Source organism: Sebastes umbrosus, chromosome 21 (genome assembly GCF_015220745.1).
Source record: "Sebastes umbrosus isolate fSebUmb1 chromosome 21, fSebUmb1.pri, whole genome shotgun sequence".
Taxonomy (NCBI): Eukaryota; Metazoa; Chordata; class Actinopteri; order Perciformes; family Sebastidae; genus Sebastes; species Sebastes umbrosus.
This window is the reverse complement of record NC_051289.1, coordinates 18,168,763-18,188,957: the sequence shown is the minus strand read 5'-3', so window position 1 is coordinate 18,188,957 and position 20,195 is coordinate 18,168,763. Positions and strand designations below refer to the sequence as shown.

General features: G+C 40.1%; 1 protein-coding gene across 2 annotated transcripts in view; it reads left to right on the top strand.

Annotated features, from left to right (window-relative positions):
• kcnh2b (potassium voltage-gated channel, subfamily H (eag-related), member 2b) overlaps positions 1 to 20,195 on the top strand; it is a 284,202-nt gene that overhangs the window by 153,339 nt on the left and 110,668 nt on the right. For both annotated transcript variants that reach the window (XM_037756598.1, XM_037756597.1), the window contains exons 3-6: positions 6,532 to 6,684; positions 8,392 to 8,605; positions 8,877 to 9,220; positions 9,309 to 9,520. In XM_037756598.1, coding sequence (XP_037612526.1) covers positions 6,532 to 6,684; positions 8,392 to 8,605; positions 8,877 to 9,220; positions 9,309 to 9,520 — 923 coding nt within the window. The remainder of the gene's footprint in view (positions 1 to 6,531; positions 6,685 to 8,391; positions 8,606 to 8,876; positions 9,221 to 9,308; positions 9,521 to 20,195) is intronic.

The following is a 20,195-nucleotide window of genomic DNA, read 5'->3' as shown; positions in this document are numbered from 1 at the left end:
GGGGAGGTGTTGGTTAACCTGTTTATCTTTCTTAGGTTAAAAAGGTTAAAAAAAAAAGCAGATAGATAGATAGATGCTCTTTGACATTCTTGGGAGATCTCTCATTGATGGAATCGTTCACTTTCAGAGTAGTCTGTGGTCTGACATCAGGTTAATTGGGGGCGGCTAAGTCTCTGTTTACTGCTCTCCAATCCTCTCTCATCTCCTGCTAAACTGGAACAAAGATGTTCCTGAACAGCTAATCCTTTCTCACCTTGTCCCTCCAAACCCAACAATGTCCCAGTCAGTCAGTTTCCCCTCACACTGAGGAGGTACAGTGTCTGAATGAACAGACAACACAACTACAAATCATTCCTTTCTCAATTTGTTTCATCTCTTGTTCTTTCTGTTCCTCTTTCATTGCTCCACTTCTTTTCATCTGTTTTTGCTTTCCATTATCTTTTCTTTCTTTCTTTCTTTCTTTCCTACCTATCTTCCCCCATCGTTTCCCATATCATCCTTCAGTTTTTCAGTCATTCCACTTTTTCTTCCCATCTTTTAATCTTTGCCTTCCTCCCTTTCTTCATCCTCTCATCCAACAATCTTTTCTTTTCATCTATCCTTCCTTCCTTAGTTCCTTGCTTGCTAGATTCCTAATCAAGCTTTCTTTCCTCCCAACGTCTGCAGCACGACTCAACATGAAAACAGGTTAATCCTTGCTTATAGTTCATCTAGGCAAGGAGGCACTGTTGCTTTTAGTTTAATGCATAATGTATTATGGTTTTATGTTTTTTATGATTCCCTCATTTTTATAATGCCTATGGATTTATCTATATCTTTTATCAAACAGCTGTATGTAGCCCTGTATTCCCTTGGTGACAGCAAAATAGGGATGCACTGATACCGGATAGGTCAAATTTTATTTTTAAAGGGTAACTTCTGTATTTTTTCAACCTAAACCCTATTTTGCGATGGTTTTGTGTCTAACTGACTAAAAGGGACAACAATTTCTGAAATTGGTCCAGTATTGAGGGAGAGCGCTGCTCACAGGGCTGTAATATGGTGCTATTGGGCAAGCTGGCACCGTCATTTACGTCCACTAAAAGTTGTTGTTTTTGCCACGACAGGCTCTGATTGTTATTATAAGTGTCTGACATTATGGAAAGAGTCTCGCTCGAGGAGAAATCTCGTTCTCAAATCTGGCGAGGTGACGTGTTGCCGGAAGACAATGGTGGAATAGTGAAATACATCCATGGTGGAAACAGGCAGAGTTTGTTTAGTTGGAGTGCAGAAAATGGAGTTTAGTGTTATCTAAAATATTTTCAATGTCATGGCTGAATATTTAGATGATTAGCTATAACACAGATTCCATAGGGCGGATCTGTTACTGACAGTTAGCTCGCTAAGGTTGTTAGATAACGTTAGCTTGTGATAGTTGGAAGCATGAGGGTAAAGAACGCTGATCTCATACTTGCAACCAACAGATGTTGCTTGTGGTGAGCTTTCCGATCATTATATCTATATTTTTAACCAAGCTGCCCCACTGTAGCTGTAGTTTTAAAAAAACATTTAAAAAAAATATTCCCGAAGTTTAGGCCCGGTTGGCCACCAGGCTTGCAGTACACTTGGGGAAACCCTTATTGGCGCTGCTCACTTGCCCTTGCAGCTCGTTTCGAAGCTGCCAGTTACAGCATTCTCCCTCAATACCGAACCAAGTTCAAAAATATTTTTTCCCATTTGTCACTTAGACACAGACACATTTGAAAATAGGGTTGAAAAAGGTTGAAAAATACCAAAGTTACCCTTTAATATACCAGTCCCGCACATAATCCAGCCTGACAACTGATATCTCACTTACTACCGTAAAGCATAAGCATCCACCAGACAGAGCTATCTAAGGTTTAGTTTCATATTGAGTAATGGTCAGGAGTATTCCTTTAAATTTAAAGTTCGGTAGTCTGTTTTTCCTTTTAGTCGATCACACCGTGTTGACCAATCCCTGGTCCAGCATGAGCAGTTTGCACTCTGTGCTTTTTTTGGATGTGTTTTAGTGCATTGTGATAATCTCCCCGAGCTTCATAAATCAGCAACGCTGTATCAGATTATCAGCTGGTACACGCTGAATTGGAATACATCCAGCCGAAGCATTTAGATGAAATGCCATTTGCCCTGTTAACCTCAGAGCTCAAATCATTTCACATGCTGTCGGAGGAAATGTTTTACAGTAGACATAGACGCTGGTATGATGGTCAACAACAGACAGCTCTGATGGGCCTCGAATATGTAGGCTTAATCCTTGATTTACAGCACTCTGCCAAATACAGTATACACAGCCACTCGTGTGTGCACGTGTCTGCAAAGACTTACAGTACAGTAGAACACACTGTACAGTGCATTCATGTATCCTTGCACAATTACTGTACATTAGATGTGTATTTAAAGTAAACACACGCTTGCATATAAACACCCAATCAGAGAAGTGGAACATCGTGCTCCAGATTCATTCCAAGAACCGACCATAAATACTTGGTCTTATAATGTATTAGACTTAAAACAATGATCTGAAGTTAAATCCTCTTTTGTTGGCATTTAATCCTACATTGTAGTGTGTGTGTGTGTGTGTGTGTGTGTGTGTACGTGTATGCATGCACATGTGTGTGTTTCTACAAATCACATCTGTCATCTATAAAACACACACCAGTGTGTCTTAACAGTAACACACATACTCACTGAGCATATACAGAGTTGCTGGTTCAATGTCTGGGACTGACAGCCTGTAATAACATCAATGTGTCTCTAAAGGCATTGTCTTCCATGAATTAATGTGCACAAGTGCAAAGAATATGATCCACATAGCAATATGGGCTCTAGAATGAAAGCCCTCTAGAGGGAGGACTAGTGCTGTAAATCATTCTCTGATTACTGTTCATGTGACAGTAATTAGAATCAGTGAGGGAATCCATTAATCCAATTTAATCGCTTTGACAACAAAGTATGAGATACTATTATTTATTATGTCAAATTATTTACCTGTTTATATAGAACTAGCATTTTTCCCTATAACACGTCTGCTATTGTTTTGACTTGATCCCTCGATTCTCGCGTACTCTCGTGACATTGTGAGAACCCAGCTGCCTTGCAAGGTTCATTTATTGGTAGGGGTGTAGGACAATATTGAGTATCACAATATTATGTTTTGTGATACTGTATCAATTCTCAAAAATACTGTATGGATTTTTAATTATTAGTTTACATGCAAAGATTAACTCAGTCAATACTTAATTTAATTTGCAATGATATGCGCCCTCTCAGTGTATGTGACCTCTCAAAGTAGTGCTATGATGTTGGATGTTACAGCGACTGTGATACATGGAAATGCAGATCCAACTGCTCTGATTGCATCAAAAAAGTAAACCATTTTTACTTAGATTTTATGCGTATGGCGACGTGTTCTTTATACTATGGCAGTTTTCCTAAAATTAGATTTAAAGGATCTATTGGTCTATATCTACATAGGGAGCGGGTCCTCTTCGTGGAGTCCGCCATGTTTCTACAGTAGCTCAAAACAGACAAACCAAACACCATTTTGGGCCGGAGTCAATAACGTTACTCACTCATGTCGCCGCCGCTCTCTCTCTCTCTCTTGCTTCAGGACTCACTTCCCACATCCACACACACACTCTACGCACTGGCGACTGCTTTTTGCATCGGCCACCGTAGCTCTCCAACACGCTTGGCCCCCGGGAGAGGCTTCAGTTGGTTGCAGTCTCCTCACCTCACCGCTAGATACCACCACATTCTACACACTGGACCTTTAAAAATCTCAATATATTGCCTTGATTAAAGTATTGCAATATATCACAATATCTTGAATCATAACCTCTGTATCATGATACATATTGTATCACCAGATTCTTGCCAATACGCAGCCCTACTTATTGGCTGACAATATTTGAGATGATATTCTTTTGCCGTTGTCATTTTTAACTTCTGTCATTCTCACTTCTCTTTGTGATAAAATCTTATCATACAAACAGCCAAAAAAACATTTGGAAAATAGTGACACGTGTCCGCATGTTTCCCCTGCCTGGGCAGGTGGCTGCAGAGCAGCAAGAGCTGTGTAAAGCAGCTTTAGGCGTGCAGCAACACCTCCAGTGATTAAAAAGGTTGCAATTGCAGTGTCACATCTGTTAATGAAAACAGGCATGAATGACCCAATAGCTTATGAATGAACATGAGACTGGGCATCCACCTACATGTGCACATGTGCACATAAGCATGCATGGACACAGACACACACACACACACACACGCACTCTGCCAGATATGGCCAGATGGTGTAATCCTTTAGCATTCCCTGTGTTTCACATTTTTCCCTTCCTGTGTTGGGATTATGCTGTTGTCCAATCGGATTTCAGCCCACTCTCCAGTGATGATGTGAGATGTATGATAGACGGGTGGGTGGGTGGGTGAGGGAGACAGGCATGCAGTAGACACACTGTACGTCGTGTTGTACAAGATATCGTGTTGGATGTAAAAGCTCCACAGTGGCTGCCATTTGTAGAGCCGGTCACTGACCATCACTGTCCAGGTAAGAGACGGGACAAACCTTAACATTAGAAGGTGTCCATGTTTGGAGAAAACAAATAAAAAAGCTTGAGGATTACATGACAAACTAAATAGCTTTCTTAAATTCTCAAAATGCAGATGCACAGCGTAAGCCTTTATTTTGACAAACTGCATTTAGTTGTAGCTTGGTTTTATAAAGTTATTGTTGTTAAGATGAGAAGGACAAGGAGTTGTGTGGTCTAGAAGGACAGATTAAATTGGATTTAAATGATGGTGTTACATGACAATATGGCTGCAGTGTACTTCGGAGATCATTTTGAATACATTAGAGGGGCCTGGTATTCATTTGCTGGAGATTGAAGCATCCATTAAACCTCCTGCGCTACGATGTAAAAATGTTTGAAGTCTTACATTCCCTGCATGTTTTCAGTGTGCTCTCCTTTGAAATCTATTTCTCAGTAGTTGCATTGGTTTTGTCTTCGTCCACTCCTGTATGGTTTGGTAGCACTTTATAATAGCCATCATTTATAAATGGTAAATTGATAGTTAACAAATAATGACATGATAATTCAAGTTTGCTCATTATTAATAATTTCTTTTATTTTATCTTTATTTTGAGTAATATGAAATAGTTTATAAATTATATATTGTATCAAAGCTGATAAGAGACGATAACAGTTACATTCTAATTACATTAGTAAAGTCTTATTGTTGAACACATTATAACATTTTATATAGTATATTGAGTATTTGTTCGTGATTACCAAATCATTCTAAACCTTTACGAATTGTTTTGAAAAACATCTGTAAGCATTACGTAGATGGATGGACCAGAAACCAATTCTTAACCATTGACAAAGTATTAACTATTTAAATAATATTTATAGATGCTTTACAAAGTATTTAATAACCATTTAACAAGGTATCATAATCATCAGTTGCAACTTTATAATAGTATTCAAATAATGTTTATAGATTGTTTACAAATCAGTTATTAACCATTAACAAAGTGTTACTAATATATATCTATATGTAATGTTTATAGATGGTATGCAATCAATTTCTTTAAGGTTTACAAATAATATCTTAATTATTAACAAATACTTATAATGTAGTATATAAAATGTTATAATGTGTGCAATAATAAACTTTTAAAATAACATAAATTATAGCAATACTAATAATAAGTAATTATCCATTATCATTTCATTTTTAACAATAAAATAACTATTAACTAAGTTTAATTAACTACCAATTTACCATTTATAAATGATGGTTATTATAAAGTGTTACCTCTGATTTTTTTTTTTTTTTTTTTCAGTGTTTTAAATTAAGATGACAATGCCATCTGCATGTCTCAGTGTGTGTGTGTGTGTAATATACATGTGTAATGTACATGTGTATTGTGATGCTTTGAAGCTTATGTTGACTTCCAGTCTAGCTGGTGTATGTACAGTGTATCCAGGCCTATAGAACTAGTAGAAAGCTCCCAGCCACTTACTGTCATATGTAGTCTAATTTCACGCTTACTTAGCTGTTTTAGCACTCGTGTGGCAGATTAGCGAATGTGCCCAGCCTCATATGGAGGAGAGAGTGTGTGCTGATTAAGTGCAGATGCTCATTTAATGAGGAGAGAGAATTAAAAAAGTGTGTGTGAAAGTGGGCCTGTGTAATTAGTGCATATATATATATATATTAATATATATATATATATACTCACATTCACGGTGCATGTGTGCGTCTGCTCATAATGCACATGACAGTGTTTCTGCACACACATTCATTATGTCATTCAAACAGTGACTGAACTTGCTCGTTGTACGTAAAGAAGTGAATTCTGCCGCCGTTGCCTCAAATAACTTCACCAGGGTCGGAGGTTTTAATCCCACTTTTAAAGCCATATACACTTTTGTCAGTGCAGGAGGTTCAGGATAAACACAATCAGTCTGACGGAGCTTTATCTATCTCTCTCCTCCCACGCAGGTCAGTGTTTCCTGTGCATGGTGGATGTGGTGCCAGTGAAGAATGAAGATGGCGTTGTGATCATGTTCATCCTCAACTTCGAGGGCATGACAGACGACACGCCAGACCAAAAACAGGAGCTCAACCACCGCCTGCCCACCTGGCTCGTCACCGGTAGCTATACCGACTAAGCTTATTTATGTGTCCGTTGTTTTCTGTTGTGTGCTAATCGAGTCAGGTTTGAGCAACTTTGTCAGCAAGTGTCCCGTCTGTCTTTGTCAGTGTTTCTTCATTCTTGTTTATCCCTGTTGTCCTTCACTCAGTTTGAATATATTTAAATCAAGCATGTTAATTTTTTATGAAAACAAAAAAAAAATGACGGCAAAAGGTTTAGTCATCAAAATGCATTATGTGCCTGTAGGACTGTGTATTTGCGAAGAAGCTGGCGATACGATACGTATTATGATACTGGAGTAGCCGTTCAATATATTGTGACACTGTAAGCTTGGCGATATATTGCGATTTATAAATCTAATTTTAGGAAAACTGTCATAGTATAAATAAAACACCAGAAATACACCAGTTTGTACTGCATGCATAAATAAAACTGCATGGTTTTTGCCCCAAACTGCATGTGATTATCATAAAGTGGGCATGTTTGTAAAGGGGAGACTCGTGGGTACCCAAAGAACCCATTTTCATTCACATATCTTGAGGTCAGAGGTCAAGGAGACCCCTTTGAAAATGGCCATACCAGTTTTTCCTCGCCAATATTGAGCCTCACTTTTGAGCGTTATGACATGTTTGGTACCAATGGATCCTCCTTCCTTGCTGTTTTCTAAAACTTTTACCATCATTCAAAGCATTGTTGATCATCCTTTAGCCCCTAACCCTAAACCCCTAACTTGCCGGCGGGCAGGTGGAATTTAAGAGGTTAATAAAAAGCCCAGAAGTCATCAGAACAAACATTGATGAAGCAATAAATAGCAGTAACTATTAATAGAGAAGTAGCAGAGTGCAGTAGGTGCACTGGACTGACTGGACATAAAGAGATAAACATGGCCCTGTTGATTCATACACCACTTGGTACAATGTTGAAAATCCTTAACCCGGGGGAACAGCATCTGGAGTAGGACAGTGACAATATTCAAAATCAAGTCTAACTTTGTGATTAAAACCTAAATCCAATCAATGTTACTGTCCCAGATTCCTGTACGTAGATTGTTTTTGAAGCTGTATTTTGAAGGTCTATTAGAGTCAGCGTGATCCAGTTCAAATCTCTCTCTCTCTCCTAGCATGACCTCCACTACCTAGAATATCCTCCCATATCCTATCTCTACTCCTTTCTCTCTTTGATTCACACTTCCCTTTCAGTTCCCCGCTCTGTTTCTCCTTCCTGCCACAGTTTAAAGAGGACCTATCATGCTCATTTCCAGGTTCATACTTGTATTTGGGGTTTCTACTATTGAACATGTTTACATGCTTTAATGTTCAAAAAACACATTACTTTTCTCATACCAGCTGTGCTGCAGCACCTCTTTTCACCCTCTGTTTGAGCTCCTGCCCCCACCCCAAAAAACACAGTCTAATCTGATTGGTCAGCTGTGTGTTACTCGGTGACATCACCACGTTACGGAAGAAAAGTCGGGACTTCAAGCAAGGTTTTTCAGGCAGTTCAGGAGCAGTGTTTCTCTGGGGGAGAGGAACTCCCTTTGGTGTGGACTTGTAACTTTGCACACCTTTTGCATGCACAAAAAACTATATTACACTCTAAAGGGAAGGGGAAAAAGCATAATAGGTCCTCTTTAATACTGGAAATCCACCTGTTACTGTGCAGGCCAATGAGTCTTCTCCTCCATCCTCCCCCCTCCTCTCCTCCAGGTCGTCCACGAGGCTTCAAGCTGCGTCTCCCCCTGCTGCGCTCCTTGTCCAACAGTAAAGTGTCTCTGGACGACGCAGAGGCCGCTCACATCCCCACCGCTACACCTATGCCGCAGTACCCAGACCACCAAAGTCACGAGTCCCTAGGCCTGGGGGAGTTCCTGCCTCTGCCCGCTTTACCGCTAAACCACCAGGAGCCAGTCAGTGGCAGCAGGTAGGCACTATGAATTGGAAATGTTAGGGACATAGAGATGGGTTAACAGAGGCTTACTTTAAATACTGGTTATAATAAAGGGTCTATGCACTGCCATTTGAGCATGGTGCTATATTTCTAATCTTGAATGCTTCCTGCAAGGACACTCTCTTGTCCCTTTTCCTCCTACAGTGAGGTCAAAGGTCACTATTGGCTAAAAACAGCAGTTATGACAGACTCTTTCAAATCTGTACCACCCTGTTAACACCCATTATGTCCTTTCTGTTCCTAGGTCAGCTCTACAGAGTTGGCCAGAAGACCGCCAGGAGGACCAGCAAACCTTACTGGGCCCTGACCCTCCTGTATCCCCTCCTGCTCCTCCTCCTCCTCCACCCCCCCACAGAGCCCACCTGGTGGGTCCCCTCACCCAGTCGTCCCCCTGCGTAGCGCCTCACCACCGCCTCAGCCTCAACCCGGACGCCTCGGGCTCCAACTGCACCCTGTCGCACAGCCGCTCGCGGGAGAGCTTCCACAGCATGCGTCGCGCCTCCTCCGTAGACGAGATCGAGGCCCTGAGGCCCGATTGGGACCGGAAGAACCGCAGAGCGAGCATCCGACCGGGCAGCAGCAGCATGGGTGAGGAAGAGGAGGTGGAAAAACACACAACTTTATTCTATTATCATCCCTTTGATTTTTACGTCACTGTGTGTGTGTGTGTTTGCAGGTGCAGTAAACAGCAAGCACAACATATTGAACTCCACGTCGGACTCGGACCTCATGCGGTACCGCACCATTTCCAAAATCCCTCAGATCACCCTCAACTTTGTGGACTTCAAGGCTGACCCACTCATCGCCCTGCCCACCGGGGAGATGGACATCATAGCTCCCTGCAAGCTCATCGACCGGACGCACCACGTCACGGAGAAAGTCACGCAGGTAGGACACAGTTCACGTTCAGAGTGTGTGGTGTGCAACGCAGAGAGAAAGGCTGTGCTTGTGTTATTTTTGAGGCCTGTCTGAACCGATCTAGGTGGCTCATTTGTTTTTCCGTTGGACTTGGTGCTTTTTCTATTCTTCGCTGCAGTTTATCCCATACTGAGGAGGTTCAGTATTGGAAATGTGTGTGCTCAGGTACTCTATACACTTCTACATGCAGAGAAGATTCATGTGAGTAGTAGGGCTGTGGCAGTGAAGGAATTTCCCCTGTGGAGCAATGATTGGCTCAACAGCCCAAGTTGCGATATTATTGCCTTTTTTTTTTTTTTGGCAAATTCTTAAATTCTGATTTCAACGCTATATAAACAATCTTTATTGTTAAGCTATTATTAGGTATAGTGTTGCTTTTTAAATGACAAAGATGACAGTTTTAAAACTAATGAAATACTTGTTTATTTGTTATATGCAGAACACAGAAAGGCAATGAGGCGTAGCATTTTTTCAGCTGAGACGCTTTGATTGCGTCTGGTTGCTATGATACGGAATATCCGCAAAAGTTGTGGTGTCTTCAAATGGGGTCGTGTTTACCGTTTTCACTAGAAGAGTCCATATGGACGCCCCTTCTTGTGCATTAAAGACTGTAAATATAATCTAAAAATGTGCAATAAAGACTGTAAATTCTAATCTCAAAATGTGCATTAAAGACTGTAGATTATAATCTAAACATGTGCATTAAAGACTGTAAATTATAATCTAAAAATGTGCATTAAAGACTAAATTATAATCTAAGAATGTGCATTAAAGACTGTAAATATAATCTAAAAATGTGCAATAAAGACTGTAAATTCTAATCTCAAAATGTGCATTAAAGACTGTAGATTATAATCTAAACATGTGCATTAAAGACTGTAAATTATAATCTAAAAATGTGCATTAAAGACTAAATTATAATCTAAGAATGTGCATTAAAGACTGTAGATTATAATCTAAAAATGTGCATTAAAGACTTTAAATTATGATCTAAAAATGTATGTTACAGACTGTAAATTATAATCTAAAAATGTGCAATAAGGACTGTAAATTATAATCTCAAAATGTACGTTACAGACTATATATTGCAATCTAAAAATGTGCATAAAAGACTGTAAATTATAATCTAAAAATGTGCAATAAAGACTGTAAATTAAAATCTAAAACTGTGCATTAAAGAGTGTAAATTATAATCTAAGAATGTGCATTAAAAACTGTAGATTATAATTTAAAAATGCAATAAAGACTGTAAATTATAATCTAAAAATGTACGTTACAGACTGTAAATTATAATATAAGAATATGCATTAAAGACTGTAGATTATAATCTAAAAATGTGCATTAAAGACTAAATTATAATCTAAAAATGTACGTTACAGACTGTAAATCATAATCTAAAAATGCACAATAAAGACTGTAGATTATAATCTAAAAATGTACGTTACAGACTGTAAATTATAATCTAAAAATGCACAATAAATGCTGTAAATTACAATCTAAAAATGTGCGTTACAGACTGTAAATTATAATCTTACAATGTGCGTTACAGACTGTAAAAACTGTAATCTATAACGGCAGCAGCGGGTAATTGCTGTTATAGGTTTATTGACACTGTCTGATTTATTAAGTGTTCAAAAATGATTCCATACTATCCAGATTTTTAAACAGATGAGTTGTGAGTTAACAATCTGGCTGGAATTTTCATTTTTCAAAATGATTTATGTCTGGCCACCACCTGTGTTTATTTACCACATCTGTTCAAAAAAGCATTTGTCAAAGTAATTCAGTTGAGGAGACACAGAAGAGGCGACCATATGGGACTTCTGAAGGGAAGGAAAGTCTGCTTCGACTTCATCATTTTATAAAGGTGCTTGTTCTTTTTGGATGTCTTTGTTGTCGGAGTAGAGCTTTGTTGAAGGCAATGTTTGCACAGATGAGTGGGAGGGTTTTTGTGCAGAAAGTTACTTAGAGTATTGGTCCTCATTTCTTATTAGAGGAAGACGTCTTCCAGAGGAGCAGGTTAATTAAGTTCCATCACAGAGCATTGTTCTGCCTTGTTTCACATTGTGCGGAACAGCTGAATAGGTTTATTTCGAAAATAAATTTGTTTCTCAGATCCAGTGTTTGAGGTGAATGACACCCTTGTTCACGCTGCACTTGTACATCTTTTCTCTTTCGAGTTTTCCGGAGTTACTAACTTACTTTCTGGATGTGTGTGTGCATGTGTATTCGGCATTTATGTCTCAGTTTAATGACCAATTTGGTACCTCATCAATCAGCTTCCTGTAGATTAATCAGTTTGTCATTAAAGCCTGTATCTCCGGTGGGAAGTATATGACTGTGATGAACAGCAGGGGAACAATTACAGTGAGAAATGTGCCATAAACTTCAAACTTACAGCTGTCTGACAAACATGACACCTCACGTCCCCAAAACAGTGACGGGTCACATAACAGCCCATCGTAAATCACCAAGTGTTCTTTTCACGCCGTTATTTCAAAATGAATAACTGTAGGCTATTGTTAAATGTCTCTCTTTTGTCAGAGAGGGTTGTGAGATTGCTGCAGGATAAAATCAGAGTTGTTGATTTTTGAGTGTCTCTGTCCTTTCAATTATCTTTGCTTTGTCTGAATTCTAGCAGGAATCACTGTAGAAGGGAACATTTTCTGCCATTCATCCTGGAGTTTGAAAAATAACTTTAAGATGAAGATATGAAACGTTAAATTTAAAGACAAAACTTACTATAGCTGAATAATTATTGTATTATTTACACATCGCAGCCTTCATCAGAACATTAAATTCTTCTGGAAATGTTTGCCCTGTAAAATCATATTCTATTAATCAGAAGAACAGATTCAGAAAACGTTTAAATAATGTTCCACTAATTGTTCACAACTAAAAAAAGTTACGACGAACAGTTCACAAATTATTTTACAAAAGGAAATAAAGGACGTATTGTATCGATAAATTACATCAGTGTCGTTCTCGGCCTCCTTGCCCGTGCTGTGTGTCGGCTCGTCCAGATGCTCCTTCTTTGTTTATGTTCATACAGCTTATGATGGCGCCGTGCCGCCTGATTATGATGAATCTCCTAGAGAACCTGATTATGGAGAGGGCAGAAAAGAGTACCGGCAGCTTTTGAGAAATGCCGGTGCTCAAGAAAAAGTCACGGTACGCCACAGAGTAAAATGTAGAAGTGCCGGTTCTGCGTACCGGTGAGTACCGGCCCACTTCAAGCACTGCAACTAACTCTGAATGACTCATGATTACTTAAATCATGGTTTACAATGATATCATTTTATTAAAGGTTTTATTTTTCAAGAGAGTGAGGTGTCTAGTTTGTCTCTCGGTAGACTGAGATGCTCTCAAAGGTTATTTTGTTTTTATTCAGACTTTAACACAAGGCCAGCGAAGTCCTTTGTCAGCCTGTTGTCTTTGTCTCTTTGTTGTGAGTTAGATGAACAAAGATCACAAAAGATTACATTAATACTCTGCTAGGACTGTAGTCTGCATGGAGTTACTAAAGAGGAATATGAACAATCTGTTCTTTCATAGAACCGGGAACATCAGCAGAGAATAATCCAAAGTTGATGATGCAACAACAACACAATATATAAACCTAATGTAATCATGCTGCGCAGTATGTGAGGTGCAGCTGGTGAGGTCAAAGCATCACCCTTAGTGTGTGTGCATGTATGTTCATTAACCCATACTGTATGATGTAGTTCCATTGTAGTGCAGATGGAGGAAACAACACCAGCTGTGTCTCCAAATGCTGTGGATTGCTATTTATAGACACATAAGGGAAGAATGCTGAATTTTCACTACATACATTTGACACCCATTTAACATGAAAACCCTCTTTTGTAACATTATATATATATTTTTTCCTGTTTCTTAGTAGAAAACTCACATCAGAGGATAATGGGAACTCATAATAGCATCACAACAGCAGGGGTGTTTTATATTTTGATGTTAGTCCCATAAATCCCCTAAAGAATTGCTTCCACCTGCCCTCTGACCGTCCTGTGGAGTCCAACAGTCTGCTGGTTTTCAGTCGACTACAGCAGCAGATTTCAGTGATCGCTGCGTTTTCAACTACAAAGACAGAAATAATCAGTTAAATCTACAACTGAGCCTTGTGCTTCAACTCCAAACCTCTTTGATCCGTGTGCTAAATGCCTGAGCAGCAACTGTTCGGTGGATATTGTGTTATTGTAAGAACCCGTGCATTACCAGTTAGGGCCTGAAGATGGCAGCACTACACCAGGTAGTACGATGACAGTTCTCTGCAGTCCCTTCAGAGGAGCAGAGAAGAAGACAGTCGAAAGGCAAACTCAGCTGAATAATTTAAGTGTTCCATAAAACATCTGACACCCCGAACAAGAACACATGCAGATTTTCTCTCTCATCTGGAATGGCTTCTGGCACTGTCCCCCTTTTTTTGCTCTGAATGTGGATTTTTGCCTCTTGCGCTTCTTCATGACCAATCTTCTTACACTCACACTGGCTCATGAATACTGACTTCTGTTGCTTTGTACTTGAGTAAATGGCTGGGATGTAAATACACCAGCTGTATGTAAATGTAATAGTCTATTCTATTTCAACAATTGAGGAAAACCCTTTTTCTTACAGCCTCTATGTGAGCTTTTACTGTATTTGAGCGCAGGTGACATGTAATTGACACATTACACAGTCTAATAAGGGAGGATGGATGGCAGGTAGGGGTGGGAAAAAATCGATTCACCTATGTATCGCGATTTTTTTAATGCCAGAATCAATATATTTGCTTCATTTGAGTCTATGCGAAGGTAAAAGGAAGTTACCGCTTTTATTGTTGTAGTCTGAGTAACGTGACGTCATATCCGTTCCGTATCCGTCAAACAAAACAAACCGCAGGGAACCGTAACGAGAAAGCAGAAAACAGCGAAGTGCCTGCGTGCATACAACCTGAACCCTCGCATTTTAAATCCAGCGTGGTAAACATTAAACATCCAGTAAAGTATGGAAACACTTTGGGTTTCACACATTGACAGGAAAAGCAGAGCTAGACATCATGACTAAAGCTGCATGCTAACTCTGTCATGGACAGGAAACGTTATCGTATCGCGGTAACGTGCGGCCAAGCCTGCCGTCACTCTCGTCTCCGTGGTCAAATGGGCCGACGCTACAACTATAGAGCACCCATATACTGACATTTATGTTAAATGCATTCAAACGGCGCAGATGGAGCTGACCATGGATGTATAAAGACAACGGAGCTGACGGGAGAGCTAGAGACAGATTTGGAGAAGTTAGAGGAAGTATACACGTGGGACTACGTCCGGTTTTCAAAATAAGGTGTTAGCAAAGGGAACTGTATGGGGAGGGATGGGGAGGAGTGGCTGAGTGGATGCCATGAAAGAGGAAGATCATACTCATACGTGTCTGGAGAGGCATGAAGGGCTGAGCAGACCAGTAGAGAAAACCTGGCATCGCGCCTCACTGCACACTCAGACGCACACTTACACTCTTCAGCGACACTCATAGCTCCTATGACTGTGGTCATGTCCTATAGGGGACACTTGATTAGCCACCAACTAAGATACACACTCCACACACTCCCCCCATCACAGCTCTCATATAATATTCCTGACGCACACACAGCTCCATACATGGCATTCCCATAGACATGTGAATATGTACTATAAGCATCCACACACACACTGCCTCCCTCCACTTAGGCAGCATGTCCCATCCAGCTCCACAGTGGGATCCAATGGAGCAGTGGATGGCACAAACACCGCCGAGCAGCAAAGTGGTAGGAACCGTCTCCATCTCCTTCATATCTAACAGAGAACTACTGCAGCTTGTGCTGGAAGTTTGACTTGTGGCGCATGTGTTGGTGAATAATGTTTAGACCTGTGCATTGAGTGGTGTATGTGAGACTGTTGATGCTGGCGTCTACGTTAGTTTCCTGTGTGCAAGGCTGAGAAGGTTGAAAATAGTGTTGTTTTTATTTACAGGTATAATAATGTAACTTTTCTGCATTAAAATCTAAAAATGACTAAACCTATCACCTATATTATATAGTTTATTGAGTTGTGTAATTACATTATCCCAACAATGGTCAAACCTCTAGAAATCTGTAATTTGAATCACGGTAACGGTCCGTTTGACTTGGTCACCTGTGAATGGGGTCATATCCTCTTTGCACATGCGTCAGTGTTGTGGTTGTCTGTTAGAAGCTGTCATAAATTGACCAGCATATCCAGTTTTAAGCCACATTTTTACAAAACACTTTTTAGATCTTTGACGTTTTTAACTATACCAGTGCAGGGCCTGTTTGAGGTTGTTCGGAGCGCATGCCTGTTAGGAATGGGCCGATTGCTTGACCCCCAAGGAAGTGCTGCTTGCAGTGTTGTCGAGAACCGCTTCTTGCTCGTTGCCTCCAGGGAACTGAAGAAGAAGTTTGGTTTTACGTTTGTATATCCAGCATCCAGCAGCAAAGATGAACTGCAGTCAATGAGCGGCGGTCTGCCGGCTGCAGAGGATATGCTGGACAGCACTGCATGGAAAGTGGGATTTTCATCAGTAAGCGGCACTGTAAATTGCTGTGGAAGTTCAGGTTAACAGCTGTTCAGTGTTCTGTGCAGACAGCACAGAAAACTCCCAGGAACTGCCAGTAATTAATGTGGTCTGCAAAGCCCTAAATTCCCGCTCCTGCTGCTGCACAGAGCGCTATCGCACATGTGGTGTTACATGTCCAAATAGCACCAAATTTGACAAAGCACCCCCTATGGTCCCCAGCAATACACCCGGCAAGTGTGAAGTAGATCGGATGAACGGTTCTCGAGATATGCCAAGGACATACAGATAGACAGACGTCTTGATCTGAAGTTATCAGAGAAACAAGCTGAGAAAACAATCCATGATTCCAAGATACTTTACTTCACGACTTCACCAAACTCGGTCTTTTGTAATAGTTTTGATTGAGAGACCTCTAGTGGCAGAAAATTACACACTGTATGTTTAAAAGCATAACATGAAAAAAACATTATACAGTATATGTATATATACATTTCCAGTGTTCTTGGATATTTTCCACACTTTATTTTTAAGAATTTGAATTACTCATTATTTATTCCTGACATATTGTATAGCAGCTATTCATGGATTATTTTAGTTTCATGCTCTGTTGAAAGAAAAGAAGTCAAACTGTCGAGTCTTGGCGTGGCTTTTAGGAACTTTGCTGGTCCAATTTGTCTTTGTGTGCTGTGTGACGACACCGAGGTCCACCTCCAAATTAGAAACAGAACATGAGCTGTAGTGAACTCGGCGGTACTTTGACAAGATTCAGTCCCAATTAAGCTGCATATAAAAAGTCCCCAAAAATGTGTGCTAATAATCTCCCGAGTGTTTTGTTAACAAAAAAAAAAGTTGAGACAAAAAATGAGATGACAAGTTTACTGCTGGGCGCCCCGGTGGATAAATTGTGAATAGGGGTGGCAAAAAAATCGTCTTAATTAAAATGATTTATTTGGTTAGTTTTCCTGAGCTTCTCCTCCCCCTGCTGAGGCACAGAAACTTTAACTGCTCCTCCAGTATATTTCATCAAGACAAACACCCACATAAATAATCAAAATGAGTTATTTCTTTGCGATGATGGTTTAAAATCAATTACATCTGACATTCTGTGTCACCATGTGAAACCGCTCTACTGTGCTATGTGCATATAGGATATTCATAGGGTTGTGTAATGAGCCACTTATCAAAGAAACACTTTACAGACTTAACATTACATTAAGTGGAATGTAGGTTTTGTATATTTCTTTAATGAGCTGTCTTTACAGGGAAAGAGAGGAGCAGATCTCTGTGGAGAAGGCAGGAGGATTGTGTCACATCTTCACTGTACTTCAACTGTGTATATATAAATATACACTGTCATCTGTGATGTGAAAGTGCAGGTTATACAAGTTTGTATGTGTATGTTTTGTGTGCACGAGAACACAATGTGCCTTCCTGGGTACTTGAAGTTACTTGCCGTATGGGTTCAAAAAGCATCATCCATCATAGTCATTTCTGTGGATTTTGTGTGGTTGAGAGGTTGTTTCTGACATGCAGATGTGAAACTTATTCTTTTTATATCTTCCGTTGTTTTTCTCTTGATTCTTCTCCTGATTCTTCTCTTCAATGGAATTAGACAGCAAATATTTTCAACTTAAAGGTGCTCTATACAATATCCAGAACATTAATACAGCAGCAAACAACTATCGTCTATGTAAAGATATAGAGTAATGTCTACCTGAGCAGAGAATGAAGTCTCTCTCCAGATTAACACTGTTAGCTCTGTCAGTACTGTTTACTGTTCTTTTCACTGTTAGCACTGTTAGCGTGGTGCTAACGACGCTGTTAAAAGAAAAGTACAAATTACATGGTTCATGACATTTTATCTGTCCCAGTGTTGTCCACATGCCAGTTTAAAGGAAACGCTACAGCGCCTGCTATATGGGCCCAATTGATGCGGAAGTTTGCCGGCAGCTCCGGTTAATTTTATACTCGGCAGTGGAGCCATTTATGCATCATGCACAGTTGAGCACATTTCATAGGATAGAACTGGAGCCCGCCTCCAACGCTGTATCCAGTTCTCACCCAATGAACTGCACACAGGTCCCCACTTGTCATGTTGAGACATTTTTGTAAATGGATACATAGGGGTTACTGTTGTGGGGATCATTTTTTTTTAGTAAAGGGATGACTACTGAATCTTTGTGACAACCCATTTAGCTTCACATCTGTCAGTGAGTGGAAGGCATGTGGTATAACAACTAGAGCAATCTCACAGTAAAACCTTAATTATGCAATGGGGAAAACAGCCACAAACTTAAAATCATGTTTTGTTAGAATATTAGAAGTATAACAGAGACTTTGATCAAAGATCATTTTCCCTGCATGCCACTGCTTCACTCATGTCTGTTAGTGAACAGTATAGCAACGCTGCTCAGGCTGCAGTCCCCTGTTATCCCATTAATTGAATTCCCTGCTAGTCAGAGTCTGATGATACATATTTGCATAGGGTCATGAGTATGCATGAGCTCTCTAAATAGTGTATGTCGTGAATGATTCAAAAGCAGGTATTTTTAGCAGTGCCACATGTTTTTTTTTTTTGCTGAGAAAGTGCCAGGGGGGCTGGGCTCTAATGTGACATTGTGGTTGTTTTGGTGAGAGATGCACCTCTGGCAAAGTCCCATCACAACAGGGCTGTGTCTGTTAAAATAGGACAGAAATGAGTAGAAAAGAAGGGTTTTATCAGTGAACTTGGAGGAGAGTATGCGTCTGTTTCAGGCTGTGGATGGATTTAAAGACATCAGTGTAAATCGTTTGATTTCTTACTCTTCTTTGTGTCGCAACTTGCAATTTAAAGTGCCAAACTTGAATTTTGGAAACATCTCTTCCAGACTTGAGTCCAAATACGTGGGCTACCTCCGGGTCTGAAAAGTGAAGCCAATGCTGAAGTGTCTTAAACTTGCATTCTTTCTAATAGCCAGCAGAGGGCGACTCCTCTGGTTGCAAAAAGAAGTGTGATTGTATAGAAGTCTATGAGAAAATGAGCCTACTTCTCACTTGATTTATTACCTCTGTAAACATTGTAAACATGAGTTTATAGTCTCAATCGCTAGTTTCAAGTCTTCTTCAATACAGCATGATGTTCATTTAGTAAATTATGGTCCCATTTAGAGTCAAATAGACCATAAAGCAGGGTATGCTTTAGGGCGTGGCTACCTTGTGATTGACAGGTCACTACCACCGCTACAACCTCGCAAGTTGCTTTAATGCATTAAAGAAATTAGTGGCGTTAAAATGAATTTACGTAAACACATTATTATCACATTGACTTTGACATCCTTAACTTTAACCGTTTCACAGTGTGTTTTCAGTTCATGAAAGTAATTATAACCTTTTTTGGTCACCTAAAACAATCTTATTTAGCGTTCGGTTGTACTTAGCCCCACCCTCTCTTGCCACTTCTGGTTGCAAAAAACTAAAATTGCCGAACTTGAGGCTTCAAAACGGCAGTCCACAAACCAATGGGTGACTACGTCCACTTAATATATACAGTCTATGGTCCAACTTGCAGCAGTAACTTCCCTACTGTAATGGATTCTTTAAACCTCTATGCTTGTTCTTGACCACACATATTATGCACTATTCATCAAAGAGAAATTACTTCTATAGCAAGAAGACAAAGGAAATAGGATTCTGTTAGGTTATTTGCAGTTTGAGCCCACAGCCACACTCCATAGCTCAGGTACCCATTTTCCTGTTTGCCAGGCATGTCTTTCATAGTTTCCTTTTTGCATAATTGCCCTATTCCCTGTTAATTTAGGGGATTTTTGTCATTGGGGAGCAGTTTCCAGTGTGACGATATGGTAATATTTTGGTGAGAAATGTGCTGGGGTGCCGGTGCTTGGCTCTGTCAGTTAAATGGGCTGGAATAGAGTACATTCTGGGAGCATGTGACGCACTCAACCTGCAGGACTGTAATTTAGCCGCCCGCTCAGTGGCTCTGCCTCAATACCTCAAATTGATTGAGTGCTTCCTCCGAGTGAGCGCAATGACCCACAAAGAAGGAAAGCATGTGTTTCTACCAAAAGACTGTCTTCAG